A 19,036-nucleotide genomic window follows, 5' to 3' on the forward strand; every position below is an offset into this window, starting at 1 on the left:
TTCGGAATTACAAATAAAACCCCTCTAGAATTGCATAATTTTTCTAGTGCCACATTTTGTGAAGATTTTCTCACGGTTCAATTTTTTCATTTGATATTATCACACGTATACATGTTGACCAGTGTTTGAATTCAATTTGCACTAGTCAAATAAATATAAAACCCGTGTCCAAATGTGACATTTAGATAATAATAATAATAATAATAATAATAATAATAGAAATAATTATATTATCCTTCCCTAAAGTTTGGTATAATTACAAATAGATTTTCTATAATTTCAAAAATTACATTTAGTACTCCTGATGTGTGTTTATATCTAACAAATAAATCCTTTCGTTAGTCGAAATTTATCGAATTTGTTGATATCAACAAAAAAATTGAACGACTCCCAAGAAAAGAATTATAATCTTATTATCTGAATTCCTTTACATTGTGGGTATTATTGCATGCAATAGATCAACAGCTGTGTATATATACTATTTATTAAATGTAAGGGATTTTGAATAATTAATTTTGACTCACAGAATATGCATTGACTGATATATCCTTAATATATATATATTTTTTTCCTAATATTAATAATTATTTTTTAATCACTTGGTTTTGTTAATAGTATTCCATTAAGATATATTTAAAATTAAAATATTTTAATAATTTTGATAAATTCTAAATTTACACATGTATCGAGTGTACCTGAATGTTAGTCAAAATATGAGCAACATTAAATCCATATCAATTTTTAGGGATGGCGACGGATTCAGTTGGCCCTGGAACCGCCCCGGTTGAGGGCAAGTTTTGAAGCCTTAAACTTGTATTGCGGGTCTTAATAATTTGCACCAGAACATATTCTGATTTTTTTTTTTGTGTATAACATTTATTTGTACATATAATATATAAACTTGATATTCTTATAAACTAAAATAATGATATAAATCGTTTACAAACGTCTTAGTATTTGTACAAGTAAAACACATTAAAATTTTTAATATTTCAATTCTTAAAATATGCATAAAAACAAAAATATTAAACTTTCAATAATATTATCGCCTCAGATTATAAATTTATAGTAGTATTATTTTCTAAAAAAATAATATTTTAAAAATATGAACTGAATTTACCAGGTTCGTCGGATTCGGCTCCAAATTCAAAATTTTCTTTAACAGAATAGGTCTCGAATTTTGACAAACCCACCCTTTTGCATTTGATTTGAAATTCAAAATATAGAAGAGGAGAGGAGTTGTGAAATTAAATTATTTGAGAAGAAGATTTTGAAATTTGCAGTGTGTTTGATGTAATAATAAAGTAGGAGAGATGCATGGTTTTGAATTGGGGCGACGCCCAAGTCCCAACAACTAATTATTGTCAGACTTGAGTCGTGACCCACAGTCTCCGCAAATCCTTGCATTGACAGCCTACAATTGCAGGAGAGACGCGCAACCATCCCCATCATTTACGCTTACTTTTGTGTCCTGAAGGTTTTCCCATACCCCACCACCTGCTTGCTTTTATGCCCTCGAAAGCGCGTATGCGTTATAACTTAAATCCCCTGGATTTGAGCATTTGGTAGCCATGCATTTTTATTACCCATCTATCTGTCTCCAGCTAACACTTTTCTTCTTGATTCCCTCCCCAACCGCCTTCCTTTGTCTTTCCCACCTATAAAAATAGCTCACCAAGACTCTAAGCATCAAAGACAAGGGTCTAATTCTCAGTCTCCTACTCACAAGAATCAACACCTCGTTATTTCTCTGTCAATGGGTTCGGATTCTTCTCTAGCAGCTCTTCTTCTGCCTGTTCTGGTGCTCGGTTTCGTTTCGGCAGCATCTGCCGGTAATTTCCACCAAGATGTGGATGTAACGTGGGGCGATGGCCGTGCGAAAATCCTCAAAGGTGGGGAGCTTCTGACGCTCTCGCTTGACAGGGTGTCGGGCTCAGGGTTCCAGTCCAAGAACGAGTACATGTTTGGAAAGATCGATATGCAGCTCAAACTGGTCCATGGAAACTCGGCCGGGACTGTCGCTGCCTACTTCGTAAGTTTTAGGCCGCCTGTTTTTCCAGCATTAGTTCTGTCTGCTACATTGTTGTGAAAATCACCAACGCAAATTCGTCGTGATCTGCAGTTGTCTTCACTAGGGCCGAAGCATGATGAGATCGATTTCGAGTTCTTGGGGAACCTGAGTGGTGACCCTTATATTCTACAGACAAATGTGTTCACCCAGGGAGGAGGCGGCAGGGAACAGCAGATTTACCTCTGGTTCGATCCGACTGCTGATTTCCACACCTATTCAATCCTCTGGAATCCCCAGAGAATCATGTAAGTACTGATGGTATTTAAATTACCTATCTTTTTATACAATTGTTGGACTGATTTTATGAATTGATCCTGTGAATCTTGCAAAACGGTCAATAGCCCCGGGACTAGACGGTCTGCCGGGCACGCCGGCATAGCATTGGGCTGATGGGACGCCCAATGCTATTTAACAGTTGAAATTCTCACAATCTGATGGTATTTCTTGGTTCATTCACAGATTCTCAGTAGATGGGACGCCCATCAGAGAGTACAAGAATTTAGAGTCCATAGGAGTTCCTTACCCGAAAAAGCAGCCGATGAGGAAGGCCGACGATTGGGCAACAAGAGGTGGCCGTGTGAAGATAGATTGGAGTCAGGCTCCATTCACAGCCTCCTACAGAAATTTCAAGGCCGACGCCTGCATTTGGTCCGCCGGCTCCTCGTCCTGCACTGCTAAGCACCCTATCCCTGCTTCAACTTCAAACAGCAGCAATGCATGGCTAGACAGAGAACTGGATACATCAAGCCAAGAAAGATTGAAGTGGGTCAAGAAGAATTACATGGTATACAATTACTGCAACGACACCAAGCGATTCATACACGGTTTACCAGCAGAATGCACTACCACTGTGTCATGATGCACATAAAGAGAGATGATATAGATATATAGTGTATTTCATTACATTCTTGGCAAATAGAAATAGTTCACAGGCATAGACAGTACATTTCTGTATTCAAGGTTGTAGTATTCTTTGATTCTTTTTTCTTTTTCTTTTTGTGTATATTTCTTCACTAGATGTATGTCATTATACAACAAATCAAGAAATCTGAAAGATCTATAGTCTGCATATTTTGGGAAACTCACTCAATGCACGTGCATTTATTTATGAAGAGCGCACTGGGAGTTGCATGCATTAACAGCTGCACATTTTCTAGAACATGATTTTGAAAAGTTATCAACTGCTGGGAAATCTGAATCGTTGAAGAGGGTGATAGAGGTGAAACCAGGATTGATGTTCCTTCTCAGGCATGCAAATTTTAGTTCTTGAAGAGAAGGGAACGCGTACACGAGCCAAGAATACAAATCAAGAAAAGGGCTTCAATAAATTCAAATGCATATATATGCATGTATATCATATCCAGTATAAAATGGAAAAAGGAATAGGAATTTTTTGTTAACTAAATCAGGTTTAGCTAAACAAAATTGCTCACACAGAAAATGTTATGCACTTACTATATATATAAAGAATTACTTTTTCTAAAATTGTATACCAATCATATGTACTAGTATTACACTTATCATGTGATTGGTCACTTTTCTGAACTATACACTAATCAGTACACTTACCAAATAATTGGTCAAATCCGACTAAACTCGATTTGAGTTAAAATTTTTCGAGGGGTAGATGGTTAAGTTATAAATATTCCGTCTATCAAATCTTTGACCTAAATTTGCAACCACCGCATGTATTAACAGCCTGTTTCGGAGACAAAAAATTGTTTTAAACCAGCCAACATTCATGTGTGAATAAGGGACAGTCAAACCAGAATTCCACGGTAAAAGTATCACAATGGGCAGAGAACTCATTACGCGTTCGCATGTAGAAATAACACTGATTGATTTAATCCCTGGTGAGAAAGAGTCGTAACAGCGCATATGTCATCTTTAATACAAGCCACAAGAGTGAATTTCCGTGTCTTGTGACGTGGCTGTGCGGTGAGTATACTACAAATCCCATCAAAAGTGGGGTGGAGAGAGAGAGAGAGACCAATACAATAGAACAATAAGTTATAATCAGATTCAGAATACACGAAACTTGGAAGAAATTATCATAATTAGACATGGAAATCCTACAGAAACGAAAAGCAATTCAAAGTCATCATTTTAGATCAATACATGCTCACCATACATACACAGAAAGTAAGCAACAACCAAGTTGATATGGCGTCTTATAAGCAAGCAACTTACAGTACAGGGTGACTGTACATGAAATGATTGAATTTTGAAACATGCAATAAAGGTCTTCAAGACTCCTGAGAATACATATATTCTCATGCAGCTCTGAGTCCTACTGGCACTGAACAAGAGTTTCAGAAGTTGTCAAATGTGGTAGTTAACAATGCTGAACTCTATTTTCTGAACAATATTTATTCATCCTCCAACTCCACAATGCGAGCCCTTCTTTCAGCAGCTTTCTTCCTGATAAAGATGCCCCACCTCATTGCAGCCTTAATCTTAAGCCAACCTGCAACAGCCTTCCCAGACCGGGTTCGATCCTCACCATAACTGAAACCAGGAGACGGAGACGGCATGTACGAAGGGAAGTTGTACCCATCTTCAGGCACATTAACAGAGGCATGGCCTCCCATGCTGAAAAGCCTAAGCAAGTGCTGCATATCTTCATTCTCAAGCATTTCATGACTTCTCATACGAATTTCCTCCTCTGACAAGAAGTCATCTACGCCCTTATCCCGGTTAGTGGACCAGTCTTCAAAAGGATTAAGGCTGGCTTGCTGAAGAGATGCATTGCTTGCTTGGAAGGAGGATGATGATGATGATTGAGGGGGACCAAGGGCAAGGCCAACCCTACTATCATACGGAGCACTATCAATTTGGTTGGGCTGGTTGACCTGTTGGTCATGCTGAGTAAAACTGGCGGGTTCAAACTGGGTGCGTGAACTCGAATTTATAAGCTGAGACTGGGTGGAGTATCTGGCAGTCATGTTGTCATTATAACCCAAACCTGGTTTGGCAGAATAAAATGTTAACCACTCAGCACTTTGCTGCACCAATCATAATGCACATGTTGATCGGGCCTAAAAATGAGTGTTCAATGCCAAATTCAAGTTACTAGTCAAGAGAGTCACCAACTTAAAAGAGCAGACAGGGAGGGGGGGCAACCAGTGGAGAATAGTCCTCCCTCCATCTCACAAGATTCAGCCAGCAACCTACAATTCTAGACTTCCCAATTTCTTGGTCTTCACATAGAATTCAATAGCAAAGAGTTGCGGAAAAAGCATGGACCAAAAAAACAACTATTGCAAACAATGAATAGCTGTTAGCAATTGAAAGTCTAAAAATTAGCAGAGCCACAAAGAAAAAGTTCAGAAGACAAAATTAAAAAAATGGGTAAATTATAGCCACGTCTCCTAAGGTTTGACATAATTACAGTACGTCCTCGTTTGAGAAATTACAAAAATCCTCCTATTTTAACGTCCGTCTAACAACAAGCCCATTCCGTTGGCTTCCATTAGGCTTCCATCTAAACTTTGTGTTGCACTGACCAAATGATCTTCTATATTATAAATTAAAATTTTATATATTTTTCAGAATTCTTTTAAAATACTTTTATAAACTAATATTCCCTGTGGAATATTTATTTTACTCACCCTAAGACTTTTTTACATTTTTTCAAATAAGTTTTTTTATTTTTTAAAAAAAATCAACAAGGGTAAAATAGTAATGTACACTTCATCGTCTAGGGGATACAAAATTATTTTCTATTTGAGGGGGGCATTTGTAATTTTTTCAAATAACGAGTCTATTTATAATTATGTCAAACCTCAAGGGAGATAACTGTAATTTACCCTTAAAAATATCTAAATATCCAAATTCAGGAATGGAACAATAACAAAAATTAGAGGCTCCAAGCAAGCACAAACAAGGATGTGATTCACCATAGCAGTCAGTGGCGCACGGAGCACAATGGCACCAAGGGCTCCCGGAGCCATGGCGTACGCCTTTTCAAAGGATGGCGCAGTACTAGTAATTTTATATATTGTATTTATACTAAACTAAACAATACATACAGCCTTATAGTTGAATTACTGAAAGTCTGAAACTGAAATTTCATAGCATACTTATATAATTAAAACATGTGAAAAACTGATAATTTTAATTTATATTTATACTTAATTAAAGAAGTAAATAACATAGTCATAGACTACAAGTCTACAAACAATTACATAATTTCAGAAATTAAAATTTAAATAAATCAAAAAAGTAACAGTCTAAAGTTCTAAACAAAGTTCTAAACAGAGAGAAAAAAAAACCAGAGGTCCACAAAGAATCACGCAGCAGCGGCTCAACAGTGGAAAAGGAATAGCAGTGGCAGCTGGCAGGAAGAGAAAAAGAAGAGGCAGGAGGAAGAAGAAGAGGCAGGAGGATGAACAGTCGTTGGGTTACTTCAGTAACATCATGCATGCAGATTATTTATTTCTGCTGGACTTCCCTTAATTATTAGGGTTTTTTTTATTTGATGGGCCCACCCCACCGCCCAGGCCCTTTTTCACAAAGGTGTGCCTCGCGCGCGCCTGGACAACAGCCTGAATGCCGCCCAGGCGCGCACCATGGCCTCGCCATTGTGAAGGCGAGCGCCATAGGCCGTGAATGGCGCGAGGGCTGCACCTCTCGCGCCTTTGCGTGCCATTGACCACACTGTGATTCACAACATTGACAGCAAAGTCAGAACATGAATCATTAGCTTTGCTATTTTTGGCTGTTTTTAGGTAAACAAAATAATATGCTACAAGGTTCAGGAAGTATCGGCCACGTCACTAAATACCCGTTTCCAGCAAAGCAAGTTAGTAAAGAATTATCAAGACATGGGGGCATAATAGCTAATAGTGAATTACGCAGAACACCTGCGAATAGATAAGCCAACCAAAAGGCAGGAAATTTTCCCTCATATCACAAAAGCAACTAAGCCAACACCAATATGAATGTGCAAAAATGAAAGCAACAACGATAAGGTAAAAGAAAAGAAAAGAATGGTGTAAAAAGTGTAACATGAAAGAAATTAATTTAGTTAATCAAACATTTTTTATTCAGTTGTTCCACAATTGCATTAATGTTCAATAGGAAGATAAAATATCAGAACATATAAACAATGTAATCTTATTAAGGGAAATAGCAAGAAAGAGCAAAAACATGGAACTGAGATATCAGGCCTTTTGCTTTTAGTTGGATTGATTTCAAAAACCAAGTCGGCAGCAAATCGTAATTGGAAAGGTCATTAGTAATCCAATCGTCTAGAAGTGCCAAGTTTAGTTCTCAGCGGAGTTAAAGAAAATTACTTTCAGTTAGCTGACACTCACCGCCAATTAGCATGCTCTGATCAATTGATGAAGGCTCGGAAGGAACTGATACTGGCAATCTCTGTGGTGGAAGCTGACTTTCTACTGAATGTGAATAATTGACTGGCCCAAGAGGAAGAGCGCTTGACTTCTTAGTTTGCTTGAAATTTAACAGTGATTTCCCATCATACTCCACAACTTGATTCCAATTATCATATGCTTTCTTCACCCAGGCATCCACATATACCTACACATATAATACACGCATTATAATACAGCCACAGGTTTATATGAGGAGAATGTGATTACAATTTCGATGACAGCCATAGATGATACCCGTAACTGGTTAGACAAGTAAATCAGGTGGAGATGTAAACGAAATTTCCAGCGTGGGGACTAAAAGTTATGGAGAATATGCAGTAGATGCATGTAACCCATGTTTACAAGCAACCTTCCAATTTTGATCCCATCAAAATTTTGAAGCTAAGAAAGAATAAAATAAACAGGCTCATATGTAAGTCAACGGAAGAGGAGAAGGTACATCTTTAAGAGCTAAAAAGTACCTTTCAGCTCAAGACATCCAAAAAAAACTTCAGCTTTGTTTGGTTTTGTTCAGGGGATGCTTCCATCCCCCTCATACATGAAATGAGACCAAACATTTGTTTTATTCCTCAGAATACATCTCCCGTTTCCCCAAAAAATAATTATACTTTAAATCTTCATATCATTACATCAATCAAAATATTATGCATACATGTATATATTTGCATCTTTCAAGCATTATTTTAATATAAAGATATATCAAATACTTGGCCTAGAATTCATTTTGAGCACACCCAATAAAATACATTGAAGAGAACTATAATCAAGATTCAAGAACCACACCTGACAACAAAATGGATCCCTCGAAGAAAAATCCAACTGAATCCATGATTCAACATTTATCTTATATCCGTTTTTTGCACCAAAACAATAGGCATGAATATATGGTATAACAACTTTTTTTCCTTACTTCAAGCCAGAGATGTTAGGAAAAGTTTATATCTAAGCATATCCAGAAGGCTCATGAATTGCATAAAATAAACCAAATACTTTAGGCCATGCATTTCATTTTAGAAGCATACTGCCGTACCTTCTGGCTCTCAGAAAGAGAATCTGCTGGATAATACTGATCATTAGCTATGAGGCCACTTAGCTCATAGATATTGTTAAAGACGACACCCATATTTCTAGTATCGTCAGGGTAATATACATAAAGCTTCCCACTCAGGACACAAGTCTTGGCGTGCTCTATGAGGGCCTCCCACATCTTATTCGACATACCACTTCCAAGGATCTGCCAATACCAGATATGAGGGACTCATATTACCAAAAGATATTATAAATGCCACGATAGTTTACAAATACTTACAGTCCTCAGCTTTTGGGAATCCCTGACCACAAGCCGCAGGAAGTCCTCCACTGTAAATATCCCTGCATTGTTAAGCCGCTTGTGGAATGATCCATCCTTCCCTATTTTCTCCAATCTCCATACTTCATCATTCAAGGCAGGTGGATAATGTTTCTTGTACACTGTAAGAATTGAAAACACTTCAGTAAATATTTCTAGCTGGTAAGAAACTAAAATGCATGCACTGCCTAACCCAGCCTGAAGACATGTAAACAAGGTTGAAGGAACATACAAATGCTTTGGAAAAAAAAAAACACACACACACACACACACAAATACATACCAAAAAGAATAAAAATAAATAAAAATTCATTTTCCTAATCTCTCTCTTTTCCTTTAATCCCTGTCTCTTATCTTTCTTTCGATTCCTCTATCTTCAAAAATCCTCTAAAATACTTGTGATATACAATGGTGATAACAAAAAAGTGCATATAGTTGACTTGAACTTGACATCTGGAAATCACACATCAGATTGCTACTTGTAATATCATACTAATTCCACATATCAATCTTGATATCATATGCCCCTCTATCTCACTGTTGCATATCTATTTTTTAATTGCCATGTTTGAACTTGTAGTCCTGATTTATCTAAATGTCATCTAAGTTCATCTGTGTATTTTATTTGTATTGATACCAACATGTTCATATGCTTGGGTTTTGGCTGAGAACTGAAAAATTTTCTTTTAGAATTACATACATTCCCCTCTGTGATCTTTGACGGTAAAAGCTTCAGTCTTTGCTTCCCGTATGCGCACGCCCTCACAAAATCCTGATGCAACTTTCAAACCAAGTCTGAACTTCCTGCTCCTTATCCAGCTGGAATTATCTGTAAATGTGAGATCTCCTAGAGTTCCAACACCTTCCTTTAGTGTGACTTGTAAGTCCCCAGTCAAAAGAGGTCTCTTTCCTTCACGTTCTTTCACAACATGGCTTTCAAACTCTTCCTGACTCCAACCTTCCTCATCCTCATTGTTGAAGTCACCTTCCAAGACAATAACGTCCAGCTTCATAGAAGATTCAGGTCCAGAAGTCACAACATGACCTGTGTTAGCATCTATTAGCACAACATGAATAGCAGCACCCTGCTCTCCCTCTACTTTCCCTCCTGTGAACAGCGGAAGAGAAAGCCTGGATTTAAAGTGAAGCTGCAAGTTTCTCCCATCTGGACCTTCGAGTCGTTTAGGCGATGACCTGAACTCTCAAAGTCTTAGGAATAACCGAACAAGGCAACTTAAACTATACAACATAGTAGAGAAAAATACTGACAGATATACAAAAGTAATCAAGAAAATGCAACAAGTGGACAGTTGATGCATGTATTGTTATGTGGTTTCAAGAGAAGGATTTCAATTTCTCCATATATGGCAGGCAAAGTATACTAAAAGAGCAACACATGGAGGACTTTCGCAAAGCATGTGCAATACATAAACAGCAAAGTATCCAAACTATGAGTATCTATCGCCATTTTTGTGGTAACTTCTTTTAAAAAGACAACAGAGAAAGAAACGGATGAAATGACATCAGAGATGATGGCACAATTACGTGGCCGAGAACTTCCGTTGATACATATGCATTTCTAACAAGTACATGGCATATGGTCTTACTTTCTGAAAAAGACGAGATAAATTGCTAAACAGGTTAGTTTAACATTGAAAAGGAGGCTTTTACGAATAACAAATAATTACACAACATATATTAGAGCTACTAAATCACAACAGAGAGCAAAGATGACCAAGTCATAAATAAAGAATGGTGCTTTAGAAGTTTGGCAAAGAATTTACTATAATCTGTAACAATAAAGGCACAACCAGAAACTGTAAAATGGAAATAGGAACAAAAACATATAACTTACATACAAGTAAATAGGAATTTGATGTTGCAAGAAGAAATTTTTTACTGTATCAATTGAGGAGCGCACAACCTATTACTATGCTACCGAATATGACATTCTAAAATATGAAAGGTTTTCATTCAAGAGCATATTCATCATTCTAGGTAAAGAAGTAAACAATTCTGCACATCCTCATGCAATCTATTTCCTCATAGAAGCTCTGTCTTGTCATAACTCAAAAAGGTTCTCCTCACGCTTAGTTTATGCTGCTTTCCATGCGTCTTCTCTCTAAACTTCCCACAATCCAAATCTCTTAGTAAATAATGCATACAAGAAAGCATGACCAAGATGAGCCTTTAGCAACATAACTCAAATCAACTTTACTTTTCCAAAGACCACATAATTAGAATTTTGAAAAGTACTCACAAAGATTTAAAATCTTATACCAAACTTGAGTAGGTGACAATAAGGAGGTCTCCACATAATAAAAAGGCAGTGCAATACTCATGTTCAAGTTAAGAAATAAATTCTCAAACCTTCCGTTGAGTCTGGCAGGGCCCAGCTTAGCCAAAGCTCGTTCAACTTCTTCACTAACCTATTCAAGAAAAGTTTATGAATAAAGCAAAACTTGCAGATAATAAGTATGATTGTGTCCATGGTGAAGATGAGTGTCATGCAACTAAGTTTTTCATAAAAAGATATCCATACTTGAAGCCAAAGTAAGTCTGGAGTAACAAGAGCTGCATAACAAGATATCATCATTTTAAGAAGGGCTCATCTAACAGGCCGCGTAATCTCTAGAATACTAATTTATCGTGCGCATGAAATGTTGGGGGAGAATTTGAATAAAGATCAGATAGTTTCTCTAGATTTACATGCACAAAGTTCATATGGTCCTCATCGCCACTACACCAAAATAATCCAAGGAGATAGTCAGGTGGCATTATCCAGTGAGAATCTGGATTTAACCTTTCAAGGAAGACCATATCTAAACCAGCGGTAACAGAGACAGGTACATTTGATAACAGCATTGACAAGGAATTCAGAGTTACCACTCTTCGAAGTATTGGTTCCAAAGATGAGCAAAGCTTCTGGAGGCTATCCACCTTTAGAGCTTCCACAATAACACTGCATAAAACACACTACTTCATTAGACAATCAGAACATTAATTCCCTTAGCATCATTTCGAGTAAATAAAAAGTCTAGATATTTGAAGGCATATCAAATGAAGATAAACTTTACTCAAAAGCAACAACAAAGAGAGCCATGGTAGAAATACACTTGAAAAAGCAGCAAAAACATGGGGAAAAAAACATTTAGCACTTACGCTTTTATTCCATTGTGTATTTTTATCTTCAGCATCTTGAAGAGTTAAGCGTTTGTCAAGATTTTTGTGTTGAAAAGATGGGTTTTTGTTTTTGTTGCGATCTTGACTTAAGAAAATTAGTTCTGAGTTTGAATCCCATCCAAACCAAAGATTCTAAAAATGGATGTGTATGATTTCATCTGTTTCCATGGTGAAAGCATGGAAAGCCACAAGAACCATTTAGGATTTGACATTTCCAAAGGAATAATTGGATGTGGGAATGGAATAATAATATGTAGCATTGAAAGCATTTGCTGCAAATTGTCTCATCAAGCCACAAATTGTAGACAGTTATATCCACCTAGATCAAGGACGTCAGTGGTTAATTTGGTTCTACCAAGACATTTTGATGGGCATTGGTACCGATGTTTAGATGGCAAATTTTGTTAGTGCATATTTATGTGTATGTGTATACTGTGTGTATGCACATTATATATAACTTATGTGTTACAGCTTTGCATGTCCAGAACAAATTATGCACTTTGAAGCTTGTACTTAATCCACATATTTATGTGTATGTGTATACTGTGTGTATGCACATTATATATAACTTATGTGTTACAGCTTTGCATGTCCAGAACAAATTATGCACTTTGAAGCTTGTACTTAATCCACATATAGCATGTTCTATAAGCAGCATGAGCACTTGCCAAAACTTTCACTAAATTCATGCTTCTAAGCGAACGCACGGAGCATGTAGATCAAAGTCAGTGCATATGATATACACTAATTCCTCACCACCATTTGCTTCTTTGTCCCCCAGCAACAAATGAGTGGGCTTGCTATGAAAATCCTCATCGATGTTGTACCAATTTTAATAATCAATGAGATGACAATCGTGGGACATGATTATAATCCACAAATTGCTTAAAAATAATAACTTTTTACCACTATGATAGTCATCTGTGGAACAAAAGGTTTAAAATTGGTACAACATATTGATTTTAAATATTAAAAGAACCCTATCGTATAAAAAGTGTTCCTTTCACATACATCAAAACCAACAACATTTCAAAGTTTTCAGCTTCTCATGCATGGAAACACAAACAATAGAAAACATCTATATTTCTACCCTATAAGTCCAAAATTTTTCCACAATTAGATCAATCAAATTTCAATTTTCATAGGAACACTTAGATAAAGTATCTCCAACCCTAAAAATGCTAGAACAAAATTAAAATGAAAACAACGAAGTCCTTATTCTCTTAAATTGACAACCACAAGGTTCAAGGACAATTATATACAATTCCTGAATCAATTTATAAACTTAATGGAACATCCCAGTTCTGCAAGTGCATAACATTAAATAAAGTGGCCCTCATTCATTTCCTGGTATGTCAATTGGTTTGAGAAACTGCAATAGCGGCTCCAAGAAAATGTAACATCCAAATAGAGGGAAAAAAAACAAAGAGCTGTCGCACCAAAGTCCCTATTAATAAATAACAAATCCTGAAAACCAGCAACAGAAAACTTAAAAATCCACTGAAACTTTGAACACTAACTCAACTATGCAATTATTTATATTCACAATATGGGAATCCATTGCAACAAAAATATGGTCAATCGTATTTGTTCCAATATTTTTCAAGTATAAGCAACATTGTTCACAGAAAAAGGGCAGATTCTAAATTTTGGAAGTAAGAATCCAAATCACATTTGGGGAAAAATTAGCAAAGAACAAGCTATAAGAAGCTTGACACTAATGTCTCATTTTTATGTCACAGTACACAGTTGTACTGTATCTAAGTAAAATCCTAATCTATATCCTTACTCCATTTAGCCCACAACAAGCTCAGCTGTTACAGAACTCTCTATAAGAATATCTATGAGGTATACTGACAGAATCTTAACAAGATATTAAACAATGAGCAATCAAACAAGGAATAAATACATCAAGAGAAATTTATGAAAGAAACAGTATCAAACTTCTGAAAATAGAATCAAAATACAACCAAGGAAGGGTAGTAAAATTAGGTTTTCAAGCCATTATTTGATGTAACTAAATTCAAAGACGGAAAATGTAGTATACTCTATTCCTTCAAATTGGATCAGTCATTATTCAGGAATTCATCTATGGCACACCCGCATTATGCGATTTGATTGAATGCGAAGAAGGAAACTCAAAGTTGTCTGCAGGATCAGCAAATGATCAAGGACACTCGTCTGTTCTATACACTACAGCACTTACAATCAATTTCAATTAACACAACAGCAAACTTATGTTTTCCATGCTAATTGTGGAACATGTTGACATAATTGACCCAACAACTTTGTAATTTCAATATAAAATTGACGAAGGCCACCAATTGCTACCATCTGTTTTCATATATTTCTGCTCGGCTTTCACACATTTCGCAAACAAATGAAGAACACAATAATTTTTCAAGTAACAAAGAACCAACTGCAACAGTCCACAGCAAATTAAAATACAGGAAAAAATTATTTTCCTTCCAAAAGATAGACAAATGAAAATTTCAAATTGAGCCACAGAGGAGAGGGGGGATAAACAATAGCGATCTTGTTACCTAGCTAAAGCAGGTCTTTTTCTTTCTGACTCCTGCTCTTCATCACCACCGCCCTCCAAGCTCCGCTTCCCTCTACCTTTCATTGAGTTTGTTCTCTCCATGTACCTAGTCTGCATTTAAACTTCAAAAACACCACAAAAAAGAAAACAGAAAAACAAATTAATTAACCCTCAACCGAAAAAAACCCAAGAAAGATGAAAAGATCAACAGATTTCTACATAAAGTCAAACAGATCTCAGTTCGCCCAAACAGCAGAAACCCATCTCAATTTCCTCCTCAAAAACCCAGATCCCCAAATACATCCATCTACTCGGAAACCCCATCTCCGCTAAACAAAGACACCTAATACACGCATATAACCAAAAATCACCGACAAATACCTGAGTTGAGGTGAAAAACAAACTCCGCTGCGGCTATTCCTCAGGGCTCAGATTCAATGAACGATTTTCTTCGTGATTACGTGTGTGCGGAAGGTTGAGAGAAAGAAGTGGTTCGTGCAGACTTCGGATGGATGATGACGGCGACTAAAGCCCGAGTGTCAAAGAACAAAAGTAAAGAAGAAGAGTTGGAGATCTTTATGGATTTTGCTTTCTGCTTTTTCGCTTACTGATATAGTGTTTGATAGCAGTGATTTTGCTGATTTTATATACACTTTCGCACAAACTCTAAATTCTGGGCTATCGATTTTTGGATGGGGTTCAGGCTGGAGGTGGGGTGGGTGGACTCGTGGGAGGGGAAGATCGGGGAATACTAGCCGTTGGATTTCCAGAGTGTGACGGCCATGAGTCGAACTCAACCACGTCATATTTTTGTCACAAACATTGGTCGATGCATATGTATGACCCTAGCTAGGTGAAAAGGTGAAAAAGGTTTGAGGTCATTTTGATATTTCCATAAAAGGTTAAATTACATTTACACCCCCAAAGTTAAATTAAATTAAATTACATAAATATCTCTATCTTTTATAAAATTACAGCTACATACCCTAAGAGATGTTTGTGTAATATTTTTTAAGGAGTGTTTGTATAAGTTCTATCTTTAAATAGGGACTGTAGTTGTAATTATAACTGTAATCTCAGGAAGTGTAATTGTAGTATTGCAAAAAAGTAGAACGTGTTTGTGTAATTTGGTTTAATCTCAAGGAATGTCAATATTACCTTTGATAAATTTATTTTCATCCCTAATTTTTCATTTAATTTTAAAATTACCTTTGTCTTCTTAATGCTATTCCAGTTCTCCCCAAAAGGATGATTTTTATATTACATTAATATCTCTAATATTAGATTAAATTACACAAACACCTCTTATGTTTTGTAAAATTACAGCTACACTCCTAAGGCGTGTTACTGTTTATGTAAGATTTGCCTTTAGATAGGGGTATTAGGTATAGTTGTTATAATAGGGAGTATTTGTATCTCGGTAAGATTTGCCTTTAAATATGGGTGTAGTTGTAATTACAAATATATACAGTAAAATTACAAAAATTAATCTTTTCTTATCAATATGTTTTCTTCGTACCCAATAAGGGAAAATATTTAAAATTTACTCCCCTTTCAATCATACAAAACAACCTGAAGGAAAACTCTTACTTTTTCCCTTTTCCTCCCCCTTCCAGTTCCCTTTTCATCTTACTTGAATGAGACGAACTTTTGTATATGAATATATTATGTATAGTATTTTTTTAAAAGTTATAACGAACAAATCAATCAAAAAATTTACTATATGAATTCTTTTATACGTATGGGTAGAATGTGAATATAAAAGCAATTATTCGGGAGTGTAGTTATGACATATTATAATAATGTTTTTTATAAATATATATGTCGTGCTTGTAATTGTTTTACGATTATGCACAATTATTTTTTAGGTTTAATTTATAATTGTAGCGCAATTTTGAGACTTACATCCACCAAACATGATCTATTAATCTTTTTGAATTTTTTTTTTTTTAATAAGAGGACTAAAATGTAATTTGACTTCAAAAAGTGGAGGACTAATATAATATTTTGTTAATTAAAAGAAAATACCAGAACAAGTATTATATGGGCATTCGGGGCTGAATGATATTGAAGGTATGAAAATGAATGACATTGGAAATATAGGGATGATTTTGTAATTTAGTCGAAATATTGGGGATAAATTAAGAATTTTAGTATTTTGTAATACCACAAGCTGCCCGTCAAGATTGCGATCTATATTATGACCTAGCTAATGAACTAAGTGACCATCAAATTAATTCCCTTTTAAAGTCAACTCTAGCACAAAATTATATTAAAAATGTATGGCTATTTTCAAAAAGACCTCGACATTTAAGTCAAATTCGGTTCAAGGACTGGAGGAGTACTTATTATCCTAGTATAGTAAGCGGACTAATACGACAGTACAGTTCATCATTCTTTTTAAACGGGTCAATGAAAATCTCTTGTGATGTTTAAAAGATCATCTGTGTAATCATTTTTTTTAGTCCGCCTTTTGATAATTATTACTATCAATTGTAGTCGTGTTTCTTACATAGCAGACGATATTGTTCGTTTGTATTAAAAAATTTTAAATTTTTTTCTAGAAGATTTCTGTTTTTGGAGAGTAGTGAAACGAATGGTCAATATTACAATTTTTTAATATATTATCCTTTTTATTACAATAAAATAAAGTGATTTTTGTAAATATTTATGTTATTGAACATGTAAATATAACATAATCGTTATTAAATGATTATGTTCAATGTGTAACTAAATATTTAATGTATTGTTTATTTATTCAATATACCCAAAATAAAAAAATCATAATGATAATAATAATAAAATAAATAAAATAACAATCTTTTTACATTTTATCATACTTGAGATCCTTAAATGGGAGTAAAGTCTAGACCCCGACTAAAAAAGACCGGTCCACGTTGAATTGGTAGGTATTTTATTCCCTCTCTTGCCATTAAAAGTGTCTTGCTTATTATTATTATTATTATTATATTTAATTTATTATTATTGTTATTTTTGTTGTTATTATTATTATTATTTTGCATTATCTGACTTAAAATTTAGGTTTGATGTTTTGATTTTCATGTAAGTCCTTTGCTTTTTCTACCAATGGAAAGTTCAAAGAGCTGAAATTTAAAAAAAATTGTGGTATTAATGGGAACTAAAGTAATATTTTGTCCAATTAATTTTCTTGAATTTTCTTTTGTAATATTATTATCCTCTCTTGTTGAATATTCAAGGTATATGACAATTCTTTTTATAAAAGTCCGCGTGAAAAATTCATATATTAAGTGTATGTAATTGATGTGATATGTGTCGTGATCGGTTCTTATTTTACAGAATATTGTTTGATACTTTTAAAAAGTATCTCATTGCAGAGAGAATATTTCGTAACTTACAGGCCACTTAAATTTCTCATAAAAATGTGAAAGCATTAGTAACGAAACTATTATTCATATGCCTAAACTCAATAACAATAATAATAATAATAATAATAGGAATAAATTATAATAGGCGTCTCTAAAATTTGTCATAATTATAAATATTCATTCATTATTTGAAAATTTTAAATGCCCCTTGAAAACGGGCATCTAACAAATACCACCACACAATGAGCTATTACAAGGAGGTATTTATTAGACGATCATTAATTTTATGGATAATTACACTCCCCTATTTGGCGTAATTATATATAGACAACCATGGGTTGAAAAATTATATACAGTACCTATGAGGTTTACTTCCGCCTAACAAACAAGTCCATTCGTTAGCTCAAATTTATTGATATAAACAAAAATAGATAAAAAGTTATATTTACCCTCGATTGATTTATTACTAATTTATTATAGGTCAAATAATTTTTTTTATGTTATATATTTTTACAGTTATAAGGGTAGTTTAGTCACAACAAGTTTGTTTGACCTGCAATAAGTCAATCGATGATAAATATAAATTTTCATTCACTTTATTTTTTGTTAATATCAACAAATTTAGTGAATAATGAACCTATTTATTAGACGAAAACAAATCTCAAATTATTGTGCTTATATTAGCAAAAGGCATATATGGTATGTGAATATAAGTAGTACCTTTTGGCAGCTTGCTACGAAAATAGATAAGTTTGGAGTAGGCTCTAGCTACATGACAACTCCTACCCACTTCAGCATTACAACACTTAATTTAGATATATTGTGTGGGATAAAAAGTTACATATATATATATATATACAGGGGGTTCAATGCAATTTATAGGGGTAAATTATTTAATTTTAAAAACCACAAGGAAGTAAATTACTATTTTTTTTTATAGGAGGATAATTTGCACATTTACAATATCACAGAGAGCTAAATTGTATTTTTTTCCATATATATATATAATAAATATAATATTACTGATGAATTATTAAGTGACAATCTTAAAGGTTTAAATAAAATGTAATATTTTGCAACAATATAATTTTTAATGATAAAAAAGTTGTCAATATAAACAATTAATGATGCATTTATAATGATGTC

General features: G+C 34.7%; 2 protein-coding genes across 2 annotated transcripts; one reads left to right on the plus strand and one right to left on the minus strand.

The window, feature by feature from the left end:
- LOC105162854 (xyloglucan endotransglucosylase/hydrolase protein 22-like) lies at positions 1,576–3,152 on the plus strand. Its single transcript, XM_011081007.2, has 3 exons — positions 1,576–2,032; positions 2,123–2,316; positions 2,531–3,152. Exons 1-3 carry the CDS (start codon positions 1,757–1,759, stop codon positions 2,928–2,930), a joined length of 870 nt encoding a protein of 289 aa, XP_011079309.1. The 5' UTR covers positions 1,576–1,756; the 3' UTR covers positions 2,931–3,152.
- LOC105162855 (calmodulin-binding protein 60 B-like) lies at positions 4,057–15,272 on the minus strand. The gene is made up of 9 exons (XM_011081008.2): positions 14,925–15,272; positions 14,545–14,665; positions 11,705–11,780; positions 11,189–11,247; positions 9,519–10,012; positions 8,780–8,940; positions 8,501–8,704; positions 7,390–7,615; positions 4,057–5,036 (listed from the first exon to the last, which is right to left on the minus strand). Exons 2-9 carry the CDS (start codon positions 14,658–14,660, stop codon positions 4,441–4,443), a joined length of 1,932 nt encoding a protein of 643 aa, XP_011079310.1. The 5' UTR covers positions 14,661–14,665; positions 14,925–15,272; the 3' UTR covers positions 4,057–4,440.

The sequence above is a fragment of the Sesamum indicum genome, linkage group LG5, assembly GCF_000512975.1.
Source record: "Sesamum indicum cultivar Zhongzhi No. 13 linkage group LG5, S_indicum_v1.0, whole genome shotgun sequence".
Taxonomy (NCBI): Eukaryota; Viridiplantae; Streptophyta; class Magnoliopsida; order Lamiales; family Pedaliaceae; genus Sesamum; species Sesamum indicum.

Excerpts from the sequence above, each read along its gene's own strand:
- LOC105162854 (XM_011081007.2), top strand. The coding sequence starts at position 1,757 with ATGGGTTCGGATTCTTCTCTAGCAGCTCTTCTTCTGCCTGTTCTGGTG. Across the intron at positions 2,033-2,122 it reads GGACTGTCGCTGCCTACTTC|TTGTCTTCACTAGGGCCGAA; the intron begins GTAAGTTTTAGG and ends CGTGATCTGCAG. Across the intron at positions 2,317-2,530 it reads TGGAATCCCCAGAGAATCAT|ATTCTCAGTAGATGGGACGC; the intron begins GTAAGTACTGAT and ends GTTCATTCACAG.
- LOC105162855 (XM_011081008.2), bottom strand. The coding sequence starts at position 14,660 with ATGCAGACTAGGTACATGGAGAGAACAAACTCAATGAAAGGTAGAGGG. Across the intron at positions 11,248-11,704 it reads AACCAATACTTCGAAGAGTG|GTTAGTGAAGAAGTTGAACG; the intron begins GTAACTCTGAAT and ends TTTCTTGAATAG. Across the intron at positions 5,037-7,389 it reads TCAGAGCATGCTAATTGGCG|GTTTGGGTTATAATGACAAC; the intron begins GTGAGTGTCAGC and ends CTGCCAAACCAG.